Source organism: Garra rufa, chromosome 14 (assembly GCF_049309525.1).
Source record: "Garra rufa chromosome 14, GarRuf1.0, whole genome shotgun sequence".
Taxonomy (NCBI): domain Eukaryota; kingdom Metazoa; phylum Chordata; class Actinopteri; order Cypriniformes; family Cyprinidae; genus Garra; species Garra rufa.
Window position 1 is genome coordinate 27,069,409 of NC_133374.1, and position 13,976 is coordinate 27,083,384.

Consider the following 13,976-nt stretch of genomic DNA (forward strand, 5'->3'; position numbering starts at 1 on the left):
AACTTCACACTCCACAAATCTAAAATCAAATCCTTCATTAACACTATATTTATAGATTCGAATAGATCACCAGATCATAATTTGAAAACATTTTAAGACTCTCAATTGTTGTTGTTTTTGTTATGTTTTTTGACCGACTGACTGAATGACTGACTAAATCTCCCTTGCTGTTCAGATGAAATTCTAACGGTTTTGGGCAGAGGTGTAATAATGTTAAGTTTCGTTTTTGGGAAATGGAGAGAAGAGTAGGGCTATATAATCGCTGATATGCGCTGTTTACTCTCATTCAACATCTCTAGCAGGGAACAGGAGCCGACACAATATGCGAGATGGACAGAAGTAACTGGTAAGAAACGTCTTTAACAGCAACACAGTGGAAGACTAGATGATATTCTAAGGAAATTTGTGTTGCATTTTTTTAGGAATCAAAGAGTTTTATCAAAATAAAAGTTGAGGATAATGGACATGTAGTCATGAAAACAACAATTCATTTGCTTCTTGTCTTCCAAATATGCATGCTATACATATAATGCATGTTATCAAATATATTCATCTCTTGTTGGTTTGGGTCTAGACTGAGATCTGGGTGAGTTTAAGTTTCGTTTCGCCGAACAGCGTGACGCAGCTGCTGCTGAAAGCTTCAGGAATCTGAAACTGGGCGCAAACCGCGTTTAGACGAACCGTATGGCAAGCCGAAGTAGCTTTAAATACACCCAGCTTTACTCGCTGTACTTGCATTTTTACTAGTAAGAGCTATAATTCAGTTTTTAGTAATTATTACGATAAGAGATCTCTCTATTCCAATTCTTAGTCACAGTTATAAATAGAGAGTTCTCAGTATTGGGGAGTAAGTTACATGTAACAGAATAATGTAATCTAATTCCAAAATAAATGAAACTTTAATCTGTTACAGTTTCTGAGCAAAAAATGTGTAATTAAATTAAAGTTACTTGTTTGATTTGACTGATTTCTTTCTAAAATTGGATGGATTGCTCTAAAATATGAGACACCAGGAGTTTAGGACACAGAATCAGACACATGCTTATTTGATAACTGTTTTATTATTATTATATTATTTGGGTTTATGTATATGCTTTATTTTTTAAGATTAAATATATTTTTTTCTCAAAGCATTGTAAGATGCCAGTGTTTCCTGTCATAGCTATGCGAAGATTTGATTTCAAAAACTATAGCTATTAAACTACATTTTGTGATTTTCAAATCTGTATTTAACCTCATAACGATCTCAAAGTAAAAAGAGGTGTTAAAGTCATTATGTGGTGGCTGTCTTTAAATTGTAATTACTATAATCTTCTGTAATTATTAAACTGATGAAAGGTTTGAAAGGTTAACCCTGCCTGCTTTAAATGTTTAAAAATGATTAACAGTTGAAAAAATTGGTTAGAAATTAGAAAAGTAATCAAAAACTAATCAAATGTAATCAGTCACATTATTAAAGTAATTGAAATAGTTACACTACTTATTAGGGATGCACCGAAATGGAAATTCTTGCGAAAACTGAAACAGAAAATGCTTTGTAATAATTATTAACTGTTTTATTAAATAACATAAAGTAATTTTGTAAGACTTTTTTAATTTAACTCAATAAGTTTAATGATACTAAGTTTACAAAAACACAAGCCAATAAAATAACCACACTTTTACTGAAAATAACACTTACTAAGAACAATTGAATTAAAGAGCTCTCTAACAGAAATCTCCCTAGAAACAACTGCAAGAGAGCAAGTAACTAAATTGGAGAAAATTACAATAGCATTTTTTTCAGTAGGCTAACAACTAAATTAGAGAGCTAAATCTAATTCTCAAACATATTCATGTCTTGTTGGTTTGGGTCTAGAAAGAGATGTGGATTGAGTTTAAGTTTCATTTCATCGAACATCGTCAACGCAGCTGCTTCTGAAACCTTAGTAGTTAACATAAATTTTTAAGTTGCACATCAATGAAAACAAAGATAGCACTCATTATTTTTTTAAGGGAAAAGTGGTTATTTTTATACTTTTTGAGCCATTTTGTTCTCAGTAGTTATAATTTATAACATTTTTTCTCAGGATTTCAGCCTTTCTGATGCAATGGTTTCTCATCTCATTGTTAGTACAAATACAACAGCAGATATAGTTATATAATTCAAATACAGAGCTGTCTAATGCAATTGTTACCAGTAGGAATTGAATTATAGAGCTCTCTAATGATAATTGTTACTAATAACCAGTGTTGGGCACGTACCTTTAAAAAAGTAATTAGTTATAGTTACTAGTTACTTCTCACAAATAGTAACTGAGTTAGTAACTGAGTTACATCATTATAAAAATAACTAATTACCAGGCAAAGCAACTATTGCGTTACTTAAAAAAATCTAATTTAATATAACTGTAAAATAAATATAAAACATTGTACACTAATCTACACTAGTTTATTGTTGTTGTGGGACAACGTGAGAGACAACTATCAAATTCAACATATTATTGTAAATATTATCATTACTATAGTGGAACAATAAAGCACAGTAGATGGTTTAGAACTTTAAATATCGTTATCACCTGCGTTCTTATAGCCACTAATTTTGTGGCGGCATGTAACGATGTGAGGTGCTTCAGATTAGAATTACTTGTCACCGATGCAGAGAGACTCTTTTATTCCTGGGCATAAGTTGCACGTTACATAAATATTTTGCCTTTCACCTCAGCGAGGGAAAAGTAGTGCTTATACTTCCAGTTTGCAAAAGCTACCTTTGAACTTGTTGGACTTGCCATCGTTGTGATGTTGTGGATGTTGGTGTGTGCGACTGACCGTGCGTGTGCTTGTGTGTGAACACCCGCACAACTCTGCCTCTGATTGGCAAACAATGGAAATTTACTCAATCTGAGCCAGTCATCACGTTCTCAGTTACACCACGTTTACAGACACACCAATCATCATCACTGGTTATGTGTCCCGCCCCGGCCCCGAACACACACAAACACACCCCAGAGAAAGAGAGGTCCTATGGCTGAGAGAGACGCTGCTCGCATGAAAACCGCTTCAGTGTTTTCAGTTCTAGTAACGCACATTTTATTGTCAGTAACGGTAACGGCGTTGTAACGGGGGAAACAGTAATTATTTTGATTACTCGTTACTTAAAAAAGTATTGCCGTGTATTTATAGCGCCGTTATTCCCATCACTGCTAGTAACAATTAAAGAGCTCTCGAACTGATTTGTCACTAGTAAAAATGCAATTACATTAAAAGCTAATTTGGCTTGCCATACTTGCCATACCACAGCATTGTGTTCCATACACAATGCTGTAGTCCAGTGACTTTGGAACTATCTAGACTGAAATAAATAAATAATACTAAAATTATAACTAATTAAAAAGAAAAGAGAGACATTTTAAACTTAGAAAGTTTTAAACTTAAGGATAGTTTTAAATTTGAAAATGCGTGGCAGGATGCTGTTTATGAACAGATTAGGAAAAGTAACACTAAAAGAAAGAACAAAATAAATAAATAAACTAGTGGACTAGTTTATTAAAAAAAAAATTTAACTTGCTTTAGTTTATTTGGTTCTTTAATTTTTTTGGTTGGGGGAGATTCTTCTATAGCTTCATTGCAGAAAAATACCCTTCTAGAACCTTTATTTTTTTAAGAGTGTGGATTTAAAGGGTATTTGAATGGACTGTATTTAAATATATTCATGTCTTGTTGGTTTGGGTCTAGAATGAGATCTGGATTGAGTTTAAATTTCGTTTCGTCGAACATCGTTAACGCATGCGTCTGAAGAGTTAACACATATTTTTAAGTTGCACATCAATGAAAAGAAAGATAATACTGATAGTACTTTTTTTATTTAGTGGTTATTTTTTATACTTTTTTGAGACATTTCGTTCTCAGTAATTATAATTTATAACATTTCTTCTCAGGATTTCAGCCTTTCTGATGCAATGGCTTCTTATGAGTGTCGGTAAGTAGACATTGAAGTATGCATACTTTATTATGTAGGCCTATAAGCATTATATCAAATAATAATGTGTATTTTATCGAACTTGTCCCTACAGGCTCCTCTCCCCTCTCGGTGGTTGTCTATACATCATGTAAGGTCGGTCTGCCGGCTGTCCTGCCGTGTTCTGTGGCATCACACTTTCCGTCTGATCTCACGCCTCACATTCAGTGGCAGACCATAAGCGATTCAGTGTTTGAGCGAATGGGAGCGGAGCTGTTTCAGGGGGAGTCTTATAAAGACCGGGCGGATGTCCCAGAGGAACAACTTGTGAGAGGAAACTGCTCTCTGTTCCTGCAGGATGTCAGATTCAGCGATGCAGGCATTTATAAGAGTTACTTGGTGGTTGGCGAATCAAGTATTAAGAACCGAATTTTCATTCAGAGCGTCCAACTTGCAGTTATAGGTGAGGGCAACTTTAACACAAGAAGTCTCACTGTATAAAGTATATCAAATGCAAAACTTTCATATTTGTGTTTTGAAAATACAAATATAGATTCAAATATATATATACTTTTGTTTTCTGTTACTAGTGGTCAGTATGGCAAGCCAAATTAGCTTTTAATGCATTTGTGTTTTTACTAGTAACAATTCAGAGCGAGAGCTTCAGTTTAATATATACAGTCAAGCCAAAAATTATTCATACCCTTGGAAAATTCTAACTTAAAGTTACTTTTATTCAACCAGCAATTTTTTTGATTAAACATGACACAGACGTCTCCCAGAAGATAATAAGACGATGTACAAGAGGCATCATTGTGGAATTTTTTTTTACTCATCTTTTATTTACATTTGAACAAAAAGTGGCATGTCCAAAATTATTCATACCCTTCTCAATTATCAATAGAAAAGCCTTTATTTGCTATCACAGCAATCAAATGCTCCCTATAATTGCTGACCAGCTTTTTGCATGTCTCCACTGGTATTTTTGCCCATTCATCTTTAGCGAAGAGCTCCAACTCTTTCAGGTTGGAGGGTCTCCTTGCCATCACCCTGATCTTTAGCTCCCTCCACAGATTCTCAATTGGATTTAAGGACTCTGGCTGGGCCACTGCAAAATGTTAATGTTTTTGTCTGCTAACCATATCTTCACCACTTTTGCTGTGTGTTTTGGGTCGTTGTCGTGCTGAAATGTCCACTGGTGCCCAAGGCCAAGTTTCTCTGCAAACTTTAAGTCAGAATTTGCCAGGGGTATGAATAATTTCGGGCTTGACTTTATATATAAACTTTAAGTTTTCATTAATATTTATAATTACTTCTTGTTTTTCATTTTATTTACTGTTGTATTAATATTGTGTTTTTCAGTGTGTCATTTTAGTTTCAGATTATTATTTTTTAGGTATTTTTAGTACAAAGTGAAGTGAATAAAAATGTCATTTTATTACAGTTAATGTTCATTTCCCACAACAACAATGATTTTTTATGATTTTAGTTTTAGTTAACCATAATAACTCTAACTCTAAATTGATGCTTCTCATGGTAGATCACAAGGCCATCCAATCTGTGATGACTGGGGAAGACCTGATCCTGGATCTGTATACGGATCAAGCTGAGCAAGTGATTTTTCAAAACAGTAGTGAAAACGACTGGACAGTCCTGTGGGAAAGAGGCGCAGTCAAGAAAAGTCATCTGAAAGAGAGAGGCAACAAGTTGACTCTCAGGAAGGTTTCGGCCCGCAGCGCCGGAACATACAAAGTGCTCGACTCAGAGGGTTTGGCTCTCAGCACAGTCAAGGTGACAGTTACAGGTAGGCAACTTTTGCTGAGTACATTATTTACCTGTTATGTACTGTACTTTTGCTTTGTCAGACAAACTCTAATTTCAAGGTAGAATGAATTATCCAATGCAGAAAGATGTTGACATTGCATAAAATATGAATTAAAGTCAATTATTTTTCTATTTAGTTTGAGCAACTTAAAATATTAAACAGCAAGAACTTACAATGTCAAGTTTGAAGGTGAAGTCCCTAACTAAAAGGCAGCTGAGCATGATCATTTTGGTCAGTGTTGATGCATTTAAATAAAGTCACTTGGTTCTTTCGCAGTCAAAAGTGACCGAATACTTGAAATGTAATTTTATTTTGCATTTTGAGGGAGTTTTTATGGTACTAATGAAAATTCTATTTTTTATTATTATTATTATTATTATTATTTTTTTTTTTTAATCAAAGCAGTTTTTCATGTTAAAATATTTTTATTTAATTTTTTGCAGACAGATTAGTGCCATCTAGTGGTAGTAAAAAAACATATGTAATGCAATAGTGTGACCACTAGGTTCCTATATTAAGGAAACCTGTTTCTGCCACTGAATTAAAAAAAAATAAAGTAATTGCGTCTTTTTATCTCACTATTCTGACTTTTTTTCTTGCAATTGCGTGTTTACATCTCAAAATTCAGACTTTTTTTCTCAGAATTTAATGATACAAACTTGCAATTCTGACTTTTTTCTTTGAACTGTGAGATATAAACTCGGATTTCTGAGAAATGAAGTCAGAATTGCGTGATATAAACTCACAAATGCGAGTTATAAAGTCAGAATTGTGAGAAATAAACTTACTATTTTCAAAAATAAAGTCAGAAGTGCAAGATATAAACTTACAACTTTATATCATACAATTCTGAGAAAAATTCTGACTTTATAACTTGCAGTTGTTTATATCTTGCAATTCTGACTTCATTTCTCAAAACTGCAACTTTATATCACATAATTCTGAGAGTAAAAGTCTGCCTTTATAACTTGCAAAAATTCTGACTTTATAACTTGCAATTATTTATATCGCGCAATTCTGACTTCATTTAGTCAGAATTACAAGCTTATATCTCGCAATTCTGACTTAATAACTCTCAATTGCGAGTTTACATCTCACAATTCTGAGAGAAAAGGTCAGAAGTGCGAGTTTGTATCACGTAAATTTGAGAAGAAATGTCAGAATCATTAGATAAAAAAGTCGCAATAACATTTTTTAGTTCTCTAGTTGTTTTTAGACATAAATACTTGTTTTTTATTAAGTTGTGGATTTGGATATATATTTAGACATTCTCAAACATTACTTTCTGTCAAGGTTTAGATTTTATTTGAAGTATTATTTTTTTTTTTTTTTACCGCCAACATTACTACAGTCAAACCTGAACTCACAGAACAACATTTTTTACATATAACACCAGAATTCAATAAAAACTGGACCACAAAACCAGTCACAAGGGTCACTTTTCAAAACTGAGATTTATAAATCACCCGAAAGCTGAATAAATAAGCTTTCCATTGATGTAGGGTTTGTTGGGACAATATTTGGCCGAGATACAACTATTTGAAAATCTGGAATCTGAGGGTGCAAAAAATGTGAATATAAATATAAAGTTGTCCAAATTAAGTTCGTAGCAAAGCATATTATTAATAAAAAAATTGAATTTGATATATTTATGGTAGGAAATTCACAAAATATCTTCATGGAACACAATCTTTACTTAATATCTTAATGATTTTTGGCATATATACAGTAGTCAACATTTGAAGTGGATCAGAAAAGTTAAAGTATTATTAGAGCTTAATCAGTCTGTCTAATCTTACTGCAACCTTGTATTTCTGCATCAGTTTAGTCATAATATTAAAGCCACACCAGTTTATCTGTGTGTGTGTGTGTGTGTGTGTGTGTGTGTGTGTGTGTGTGTGTGTGTGTGTATAATAGTGTTTGTGTGTTTGGGTGGGTGTGTCTGTTTTGTACTATTGAGGTTTTAGAGTGTAACCACTTCCTTGCTGTCATTTGTTTAATGCATTGTGGCTGAATTATTGATTTTATTTCATACATTAAAACATCCTTTGTGTTGCAGTCACACCAGTTCATGTTTTGCGTAACAGTTAATGTGTAGTGTTTGTTCTCATTTTTTTTTTTTTTTTGTATTTCCCATACACAGATGACAATGTTATTCTATTCTGATTTATTGTAATTAGACATAAATAATTTTTTACCAAAGAGGCCCAGAGATTTAACATAAATCTGACTTTTTAAAGCAGGCCGGTTGTTAATCGGTGTCTTTTTCTCAATTGTAGAACCTGTGCTGCCAAAAGAAACAGAAACTCTGCAAATACAGTCCGCATTAGGTAAGCTATACACAAGTAGTAATTGTTACTTGACATGCTAATGAAAAAATATTTCAATTAAACATACCATGACTGTGAAATAAGAAATTACTGTTTCCTACAGTTTGTGATCTTTATTGGTTTTGTTTTGTTTTCCCCCACTTTTTTTGCTTTAGGTAAAGCCACAATGAGTATGCCTCCTCTAAGCCTCAATGCTCTTTTCCTCATATTTATTCTAATGATTCAAATAAATTGAGATTGTTCTGATTTTAAATGTATTTTTAACTGAGTGATTTTGGCCTATATTATGGGACAAGTTGTGCTTTACATACTGCATTTTATAAGTCTGCTATTCTCTGTCTTGAGATATATGTGAAAGCTCACTAATGTGTGAATACCTAAAACCTGTGGTTTGTTTTGTAGCAGTTACTTTACTGTACACTGAATTGTTATGATAGAGTTAATATATAGTGAAATAAACAAATATAGCAAAAGAGTTTTTTTGTACTGTTTGATTTTTATATATTTATTAAAAAAATGAATTTAGATTAGAAATGTGACTTCATGATGCATTTCCATTCTCGAAACAACTCACACAACAAAAAGAATATTGTAAGTGTATCATTTTATTAGAAAGGTACAAAAACAATAAAAAGACAGCAAATTAAACAGTGTGTAAAAAAAACAATTTATACCTAAAAGGATTCGGTATATGCAGGTTTAAAATAACAAAGTTAAGATACTTAAGAAATATTATTTAACAAAATGCAGTTTATTATTTATTAAAACCGTTATCACAAAAATATCACTGATTTCAGAATAGAGAAGGATTTTACTGGCAGGAATGTGATTGTACGCATAAATGGTTAATATTCTGAAATTTCATCGGTCTTCATTCAGTGACTCGAAGGGTCCTCTGTTTGTCACATTCGGGCCCGTTTGCAGTCCCACGTTCTGCACGTGGGTAAAATGGACCTACCAGCCAATTGAGAGGTGTATTGTTGACCAGGTAGTCCATGACGTGATCCATGGAATCTCCTATTTTGCTCAGTTGGGATCGACTGCTGGAGAGGACGCCGTTGGACAGATCTCCTATAGCCGCAGCCTTATTGAAGCTGCTGTAGATCTCCATGGCGGAGAGGCTGACGGAGACGGCTTGGACCTGGATGTTCTGAGGGAGACCTTTGAGGCTGGACACCAAGACCAGACATGTGCTCTGAAGTTGCAGGCTGAGGTTGTAGGCGATGGTCAATGTGCGCGATTCAATTTGCTAAAAAACAAAATGAGAACATGACAATGAGAAATGCTCCAAAACACGTGATAAGATCATTTTCTGTATGAATGTGAAATGTGTGGCCTATATTGCAGAAAAAGTCATCCCTAATTTCCAGTCACATGATATTTCAGATACCTCAGCTTCGTTCTCTGTGACCATCCCGTTCTCTTCTTGACTCTGAGAGACAGTTTTCCACCCCATGAGCGAATTCGGTTTCTCATGTAGCTTCTGGTTAGACACATCCAAATTCTTGCGGGTGTATTCAATCTGATAACAATAAAAATGACTTTAGAAGACAGTATTTTGACAGGTATAAATCTCTGATTTCATCTCAGATCAACCTACTAGATCCATGGTGTGGTTCAGCTGAGAAATGGACTCTTGGTTGCGTTGAATGGCATTACGGACTTTATCTACAGCCCTTTGGTAAGCCCTGTCCCGGACTTTGCAGGAGAGAGACCCCAGACGTACGTAGTAACTGGCCGCATCGCTGTTATTTTTTAATCCTTCGGAGTTCACTTCATTTTCTAAAGAGATTACGAAAGGACAAGCAGAGAAACAAGACAAAGAAGCAGTTGTTAGATTTGAGAAAGATTAGTGAGGCTTTGAGACAAAAAATAATTTTGGATTGCTAGAACAATCTCTTTAAGATTTGCTTAAGTCTGATGTTCCACACATGAATGGGATTCATATTTCTTTTCCAGGAAACTGGAATAATTCCCAGGACTATTTGATGCTCATAACAGAGCATACAGTACATACAGGGTATTCTTTCAATGTAATTTAACAAGCCATACCTCATTAAAAGCATATCACAAGAATATCACAAGATGTGCAGTACTAAGAGAGCTTACATGAGAGTCTCAAAAAATATATATGGATACAGTTGAAGTCAAGTTTACATACACCTTGTCGAATCTGCAAAATGTACTGACCTGAATAAGATATTTCACATAAAAGACGTTTACATACAGTCCACAAGAGAAAATAATGGTTGAGTTTATAAAAATGACCCTGTTCTAAAGTTTACATACACTTGATTTTTAATACTGTGCCCCTTGTTGGTCAGAAAAATCCTTTTGTTCCCTCAAATTCTTTGGTTTGGTTCAACGTTTTTGTGTATTTGAACCCTTTCCAACAATTACCGTATGATTTCGAGATCCATCTTTTCACACTGATGACAACTGAGGGACTCATATGCAACTATTACAGAAGGTTCAAACACTCACTGATGCTCCAGAAGGAAATACGATGCATTAAGAGCCGGGGGTGTAAACTTTTGAAAAGAATGAAGATGTGTACATTTTTCTTATTTTGCCTAAATATCATTTTTTTTTTTTTCATTTAGTACTGCTCTTCAGAAGTTACTTACATGTTCCCCAGAAGACAAAATAAGTTAGATTTACCCTGATCATCAAATTCAAAACTCTCAGTTGTTCTCAATGTGAAAAGATCAAAATATCTCAAAATCATACAGTCATTGATGGAAAGGGTTCAAATACACCAAAATGCTGAAAAAACAAATAATTTGTGGGAACTGAAGGATCTTTCTGAAGAACAGCGGGCAGTTTAACTGCTCAGGACAAACAAGAGACTCATGAACAACTATCACTAAACAAACAAAAAAAAAATCATTCAGGTAACAACACAGTATTAAGAATCAAGTGCATGTAAACTTTTGAACAGGGTCATTTTTATAAATGTAACTATTGTTTTCTCTTGTGGACTTTATGTAAATGTCTTTTAGGTGAAATATCTTACTCAGGTCAAAACTAAATAAAAAATAACATGCATTTTATATGATCCCTCATATTTCGGTAAAATAAGTAACATTTTGCAGATTCTGCAAAGTGTATGTAAACTTTTGACTTCAACTGTATTTATGCATTTTATGCATATTTTTCTCATTTGAAGAGCCGTTTCCCTCAGATATCTGTCACAATAGGGATGAAAAGTCTACCAAAGCTTTAAAGGTCAAGTTCACTTCCAAATTTAAAATTTCCAGATTATTTACTCACCCCCATGTGATCCAAGATATTCATGTCTTTCTTTCTTCGGTCACAAAAAATTTGTTTTTTTTGAGGAAAACGTTTCCTCAAGATAGTGGACTTAAATAGGGATTAGTAGGTTGAAGGTCCAAAGTGCAGTTTCAATACAGCTTCAAAGGGCTCTACACAATCCCAGCCGAGGAATAAGAGTCATCTAGCGAAACGATTGGTCATTTTCATAAAACAACCAAATTTTTATACTTAAATGCTCGTCTTGAAACAAGCCTGACCTCATGCATTATGTAGTCACATTGGAGAGGTTGTGTGTGACATAGGCAGAAGTACTGACCCAATGTCCACTATATGGAGAAAAATCCTGGAATGTTTTCCTCAAAAACCTTAATTTCTTTTCGACTGAAGACAGAAAGACATCTTGGATGACATGGGGGTAAGTACATTATCAGGATTTTTTTATTCTGGAAGTGAACTTTAAATCACTTTGATTCTAATATCAGCAAAATATCCTAGTGCCTCTCCTATATCCTCACCTCTTTCCTCCTCCATTTCAGGTAAGTACTGCTCCAGGAGTGTCTCAGATGTGCTCAGTGCAGTGTCCACGCTGCTGCTCATCAGTTTGACCACCCTACTCTCCATCACTGTTTGGACTCCACCGCTGACCACCATCTTGGTCTTTTCCACGCCATCCTGCACTGCCCCACGTGTCCTGTCCGTCACTTCACTGAAAGTGAAGGAGACAGACTCCTTGGCACCGTTCATCGTACCACTGACAGCTTCCTTGGCTCCTGTCACTGCTTCTTTGGCACTGGCGACAATCTGAAAGTAAAGAGTGAAGAACACCATTAGAGCAGTTTTTGATTTCTTTGCACACAAATGTATTCTCGTTGCTTCATATCATTACGGTTGAACCACTGATGTCACAAGAACTATTTTAACAATGTCCTTATTAACTTTCTGGGCCTTGAATGTGTCAGTTGTGTTGCTGCCTATGAAGGGTCTGAAAGCGTTCAGATTTGATTTATTTGTGTTCTGAAGATGAACAAAGGTCTTACGAGTTACATGAGGGTGAGTTATCAATGACAGAATTTTCATTTTTGGGTGAACTATCCCTTTAAGACAGGAATTATCCCATTCCCTAAAATGGATAATTCTTGGCAACTCTTCCTTCCCACCTAATGCTGTTGTAACTTATCCTGAACAATATCACACTGTGTTCATTCATCCAAAGGAAACTGTTTCTGGCTTCATCCAACATTGACAGTTTTTTTGACCTAAATTAACATTGAACTGACTCAAGCTCTACTTTCTACAGCTGAGCTGCTAATCGCTGAATTGAACTTGTTTCATAATAAATTAACTTTACACAGTTATTGAACTTAACTGAACCAGCTAGCGCTGAATAATGACACTATTGTTTTGCCACAGTTGCTTTATGGCAACATTTTGGACAGCCACTCATATGAGATCTCTGCAATAGCGACAACAGTCCAATCAATTCCTAATGGACAAACACTTGGATACTTCAAATAGAGAAGACAAGGCAATAGCAGTTTCCATTTGATGCTGACTTTAACATTTTGTAAATACTACAGTGGGGCTTATGTAATACCTGATCAGACGGCTTGTGAAGGATCGGCAGAGTCTTCTCTATTTTATCCAGTCCTTTGCATGCCAGGTCATTTGCCATAGAGACTATAAAAAGACAGTCACTTTTGGTAAATATGGGTTATTCACATTGTAATTAGCTCTGATATCAACCTGCAAACAACAAATGACTTACTTTGAGGCTCTAGCTTGCCAATGATGGGTAAAGCGCTGTTAAAAGCAGCAGAGGTTATGGATTTCACACCATTTTCAGCCACCTCACACACAGACTTCAAGTATGGATGGTTGTTTTTGGTACTGCAGTAAACATTTGACACCAAGTCATAGGTGGAAATAACCAAGGGAAGGTGAACTATGCGTTCAACCACATTCTAGAAAGGAACAGACAGGAATTAACAGATTTATTGACGTTCTAACCAACAAGCATATATATACACAACCAGTCAAAAGTTTTTGAACAGTAAGATTTTATGTTTTTTTAAGAAGTCTCTTCTGCTCACCAAGCCTGGATTTATTTGATCCAAAGTACAGCAAAACAAAAAAACAGTAATATTGTGAAATATTTTTACTATTTAAAATAACTGCTTTCTATTTGAATACATTTTAAAATGTAATTTATTTCTGTGATCAAAGCTGAATTTTTAGCATCATTACGTCTTTAGTATGACACGATCCTTCAGAAATCATCCTAATATGCTTATTTGCTGTTCAAGAAACATTTCTGATTATTATTAATATATTTAAAACAGTTGAGTAAAGTTTTATTCAGTGTTCTTTGATAAATAGAAAGATCCAAAGATCAGCGTTTACCTGAAATATGAAGCTTTTGTAACATTATACACACATCAAAAGTTTTTTTAGGGAAAGAAATTATAAAAATTAAAAACTTTTATTTAGCAAGGTGTCACGCGGGTGTGCAGGACGAGACGAGACGATAGACGAGATTTACAATCAACAATAAATTTAATAGAAATCTCCAAGATGAACAAGGCAGGAACAGGCAGGAACACAGAGGGCT

At 34.5% G+C, this 13,976-nt stretch overlaps 2 protein-coding genes across 2 annotated transcripts; one reads left to right on the forward strand and one right to left on the reverse strand.

Annotated features, from left to right (window-relative positions):
• Positions 1–239: 239 nt before the first annotated feature.
• LOC141285460 (uncharacterized) lies at positions 240–8,567 on the forward strand. The gene is made up of 6 exons (XM_073818470.1): positions 240–346; positions 3,918–3,958; positions 4,053–4,400; positions 5,478–5,741; positions 8,042–8,092; positions 8,248–8,567. The coding sequence occupies exons 1-6, from the start codon at positions 330–332 to the stop codon at positions 8,325–8,327; spliced, it is 801 nt and encodes a 266-aa protein (XP_073674571.1). The 5' UTR covers positions 240–329; the 3' UTR covers positions 8,328–8,567.
• A 112-nt stretch (positions 8,568–8,679) lies between these two features.
• Positions 8,680–13,357, reverse strand: plin2 (perilipin 2). The gene is made up of 7 exons (XM_073817835.1): positions 13,134–13,357; positions 12,963–13,045; positions 11,884–12,169; positions 9,693–9,874; positions 9,483–9,614; positions 8,954–9,341; positions 8,680–8,918 (listed from the first exon to the last, which is right to left on the reverse strand). The coding sequence occupies exons 2-6, from the start codon at positions 13,038–13,040 to the stop codon at positions 8,964–8,966; spliced, it is 1,056 nt and encodes a 351-aa protein (XP_073673936.1). The 5' UTR covers positions 13,041–13,045; positions 13,134–13,357; the 3' UTR covers positions 8,680–8,918; positions 8,954–8,963.
• Between the last annotated feature and the right edge of the window lie 619 nt (positions 13,358–13,976).

Excerpts from the sequence above, each read along its gene's own strand:
- LOC141285460 (XM_073818470.1), top strand. Across the intron at positions 5,742-8,041 it reads AGTCAAGGTGACAGTTACAG|AACCTGTGCTGCCAAAAGAA; the intron begins GTAGGCAACTTT and ends TCTCAATTGTAG. Across the intron at positions 8,093-8,247 it reads GCAAATACAGTCCGCATTAG|GTAAAGCCACAATGAGTATG; the intron begins GTAAGCTATACA and ends TTTTTGCTTTAG.
- plin2 (XM_073817835.1), bottom strand. The coding sequence starts at position 13,040 with ATGGCAAATGACCTGGCATGCAAAGGACTGGATAAAATAGAGAAGACT. Across the intron at positions 12,170-12,962 it reads TTCACAAGCCGTCTGATCAG|ATTGTCGCCAGTGCCAAAGA; the intron begins GTATTACATAAG and ends CTTTACTTTCAG. Across the intron at positions 9,342-9,482 it reads TCACAGAGAACGAAGCTGAG|CAAATTGAATCGCGCACATT; the intron begins GTATCTGAAATA and ends TTTGTTTTTTAG.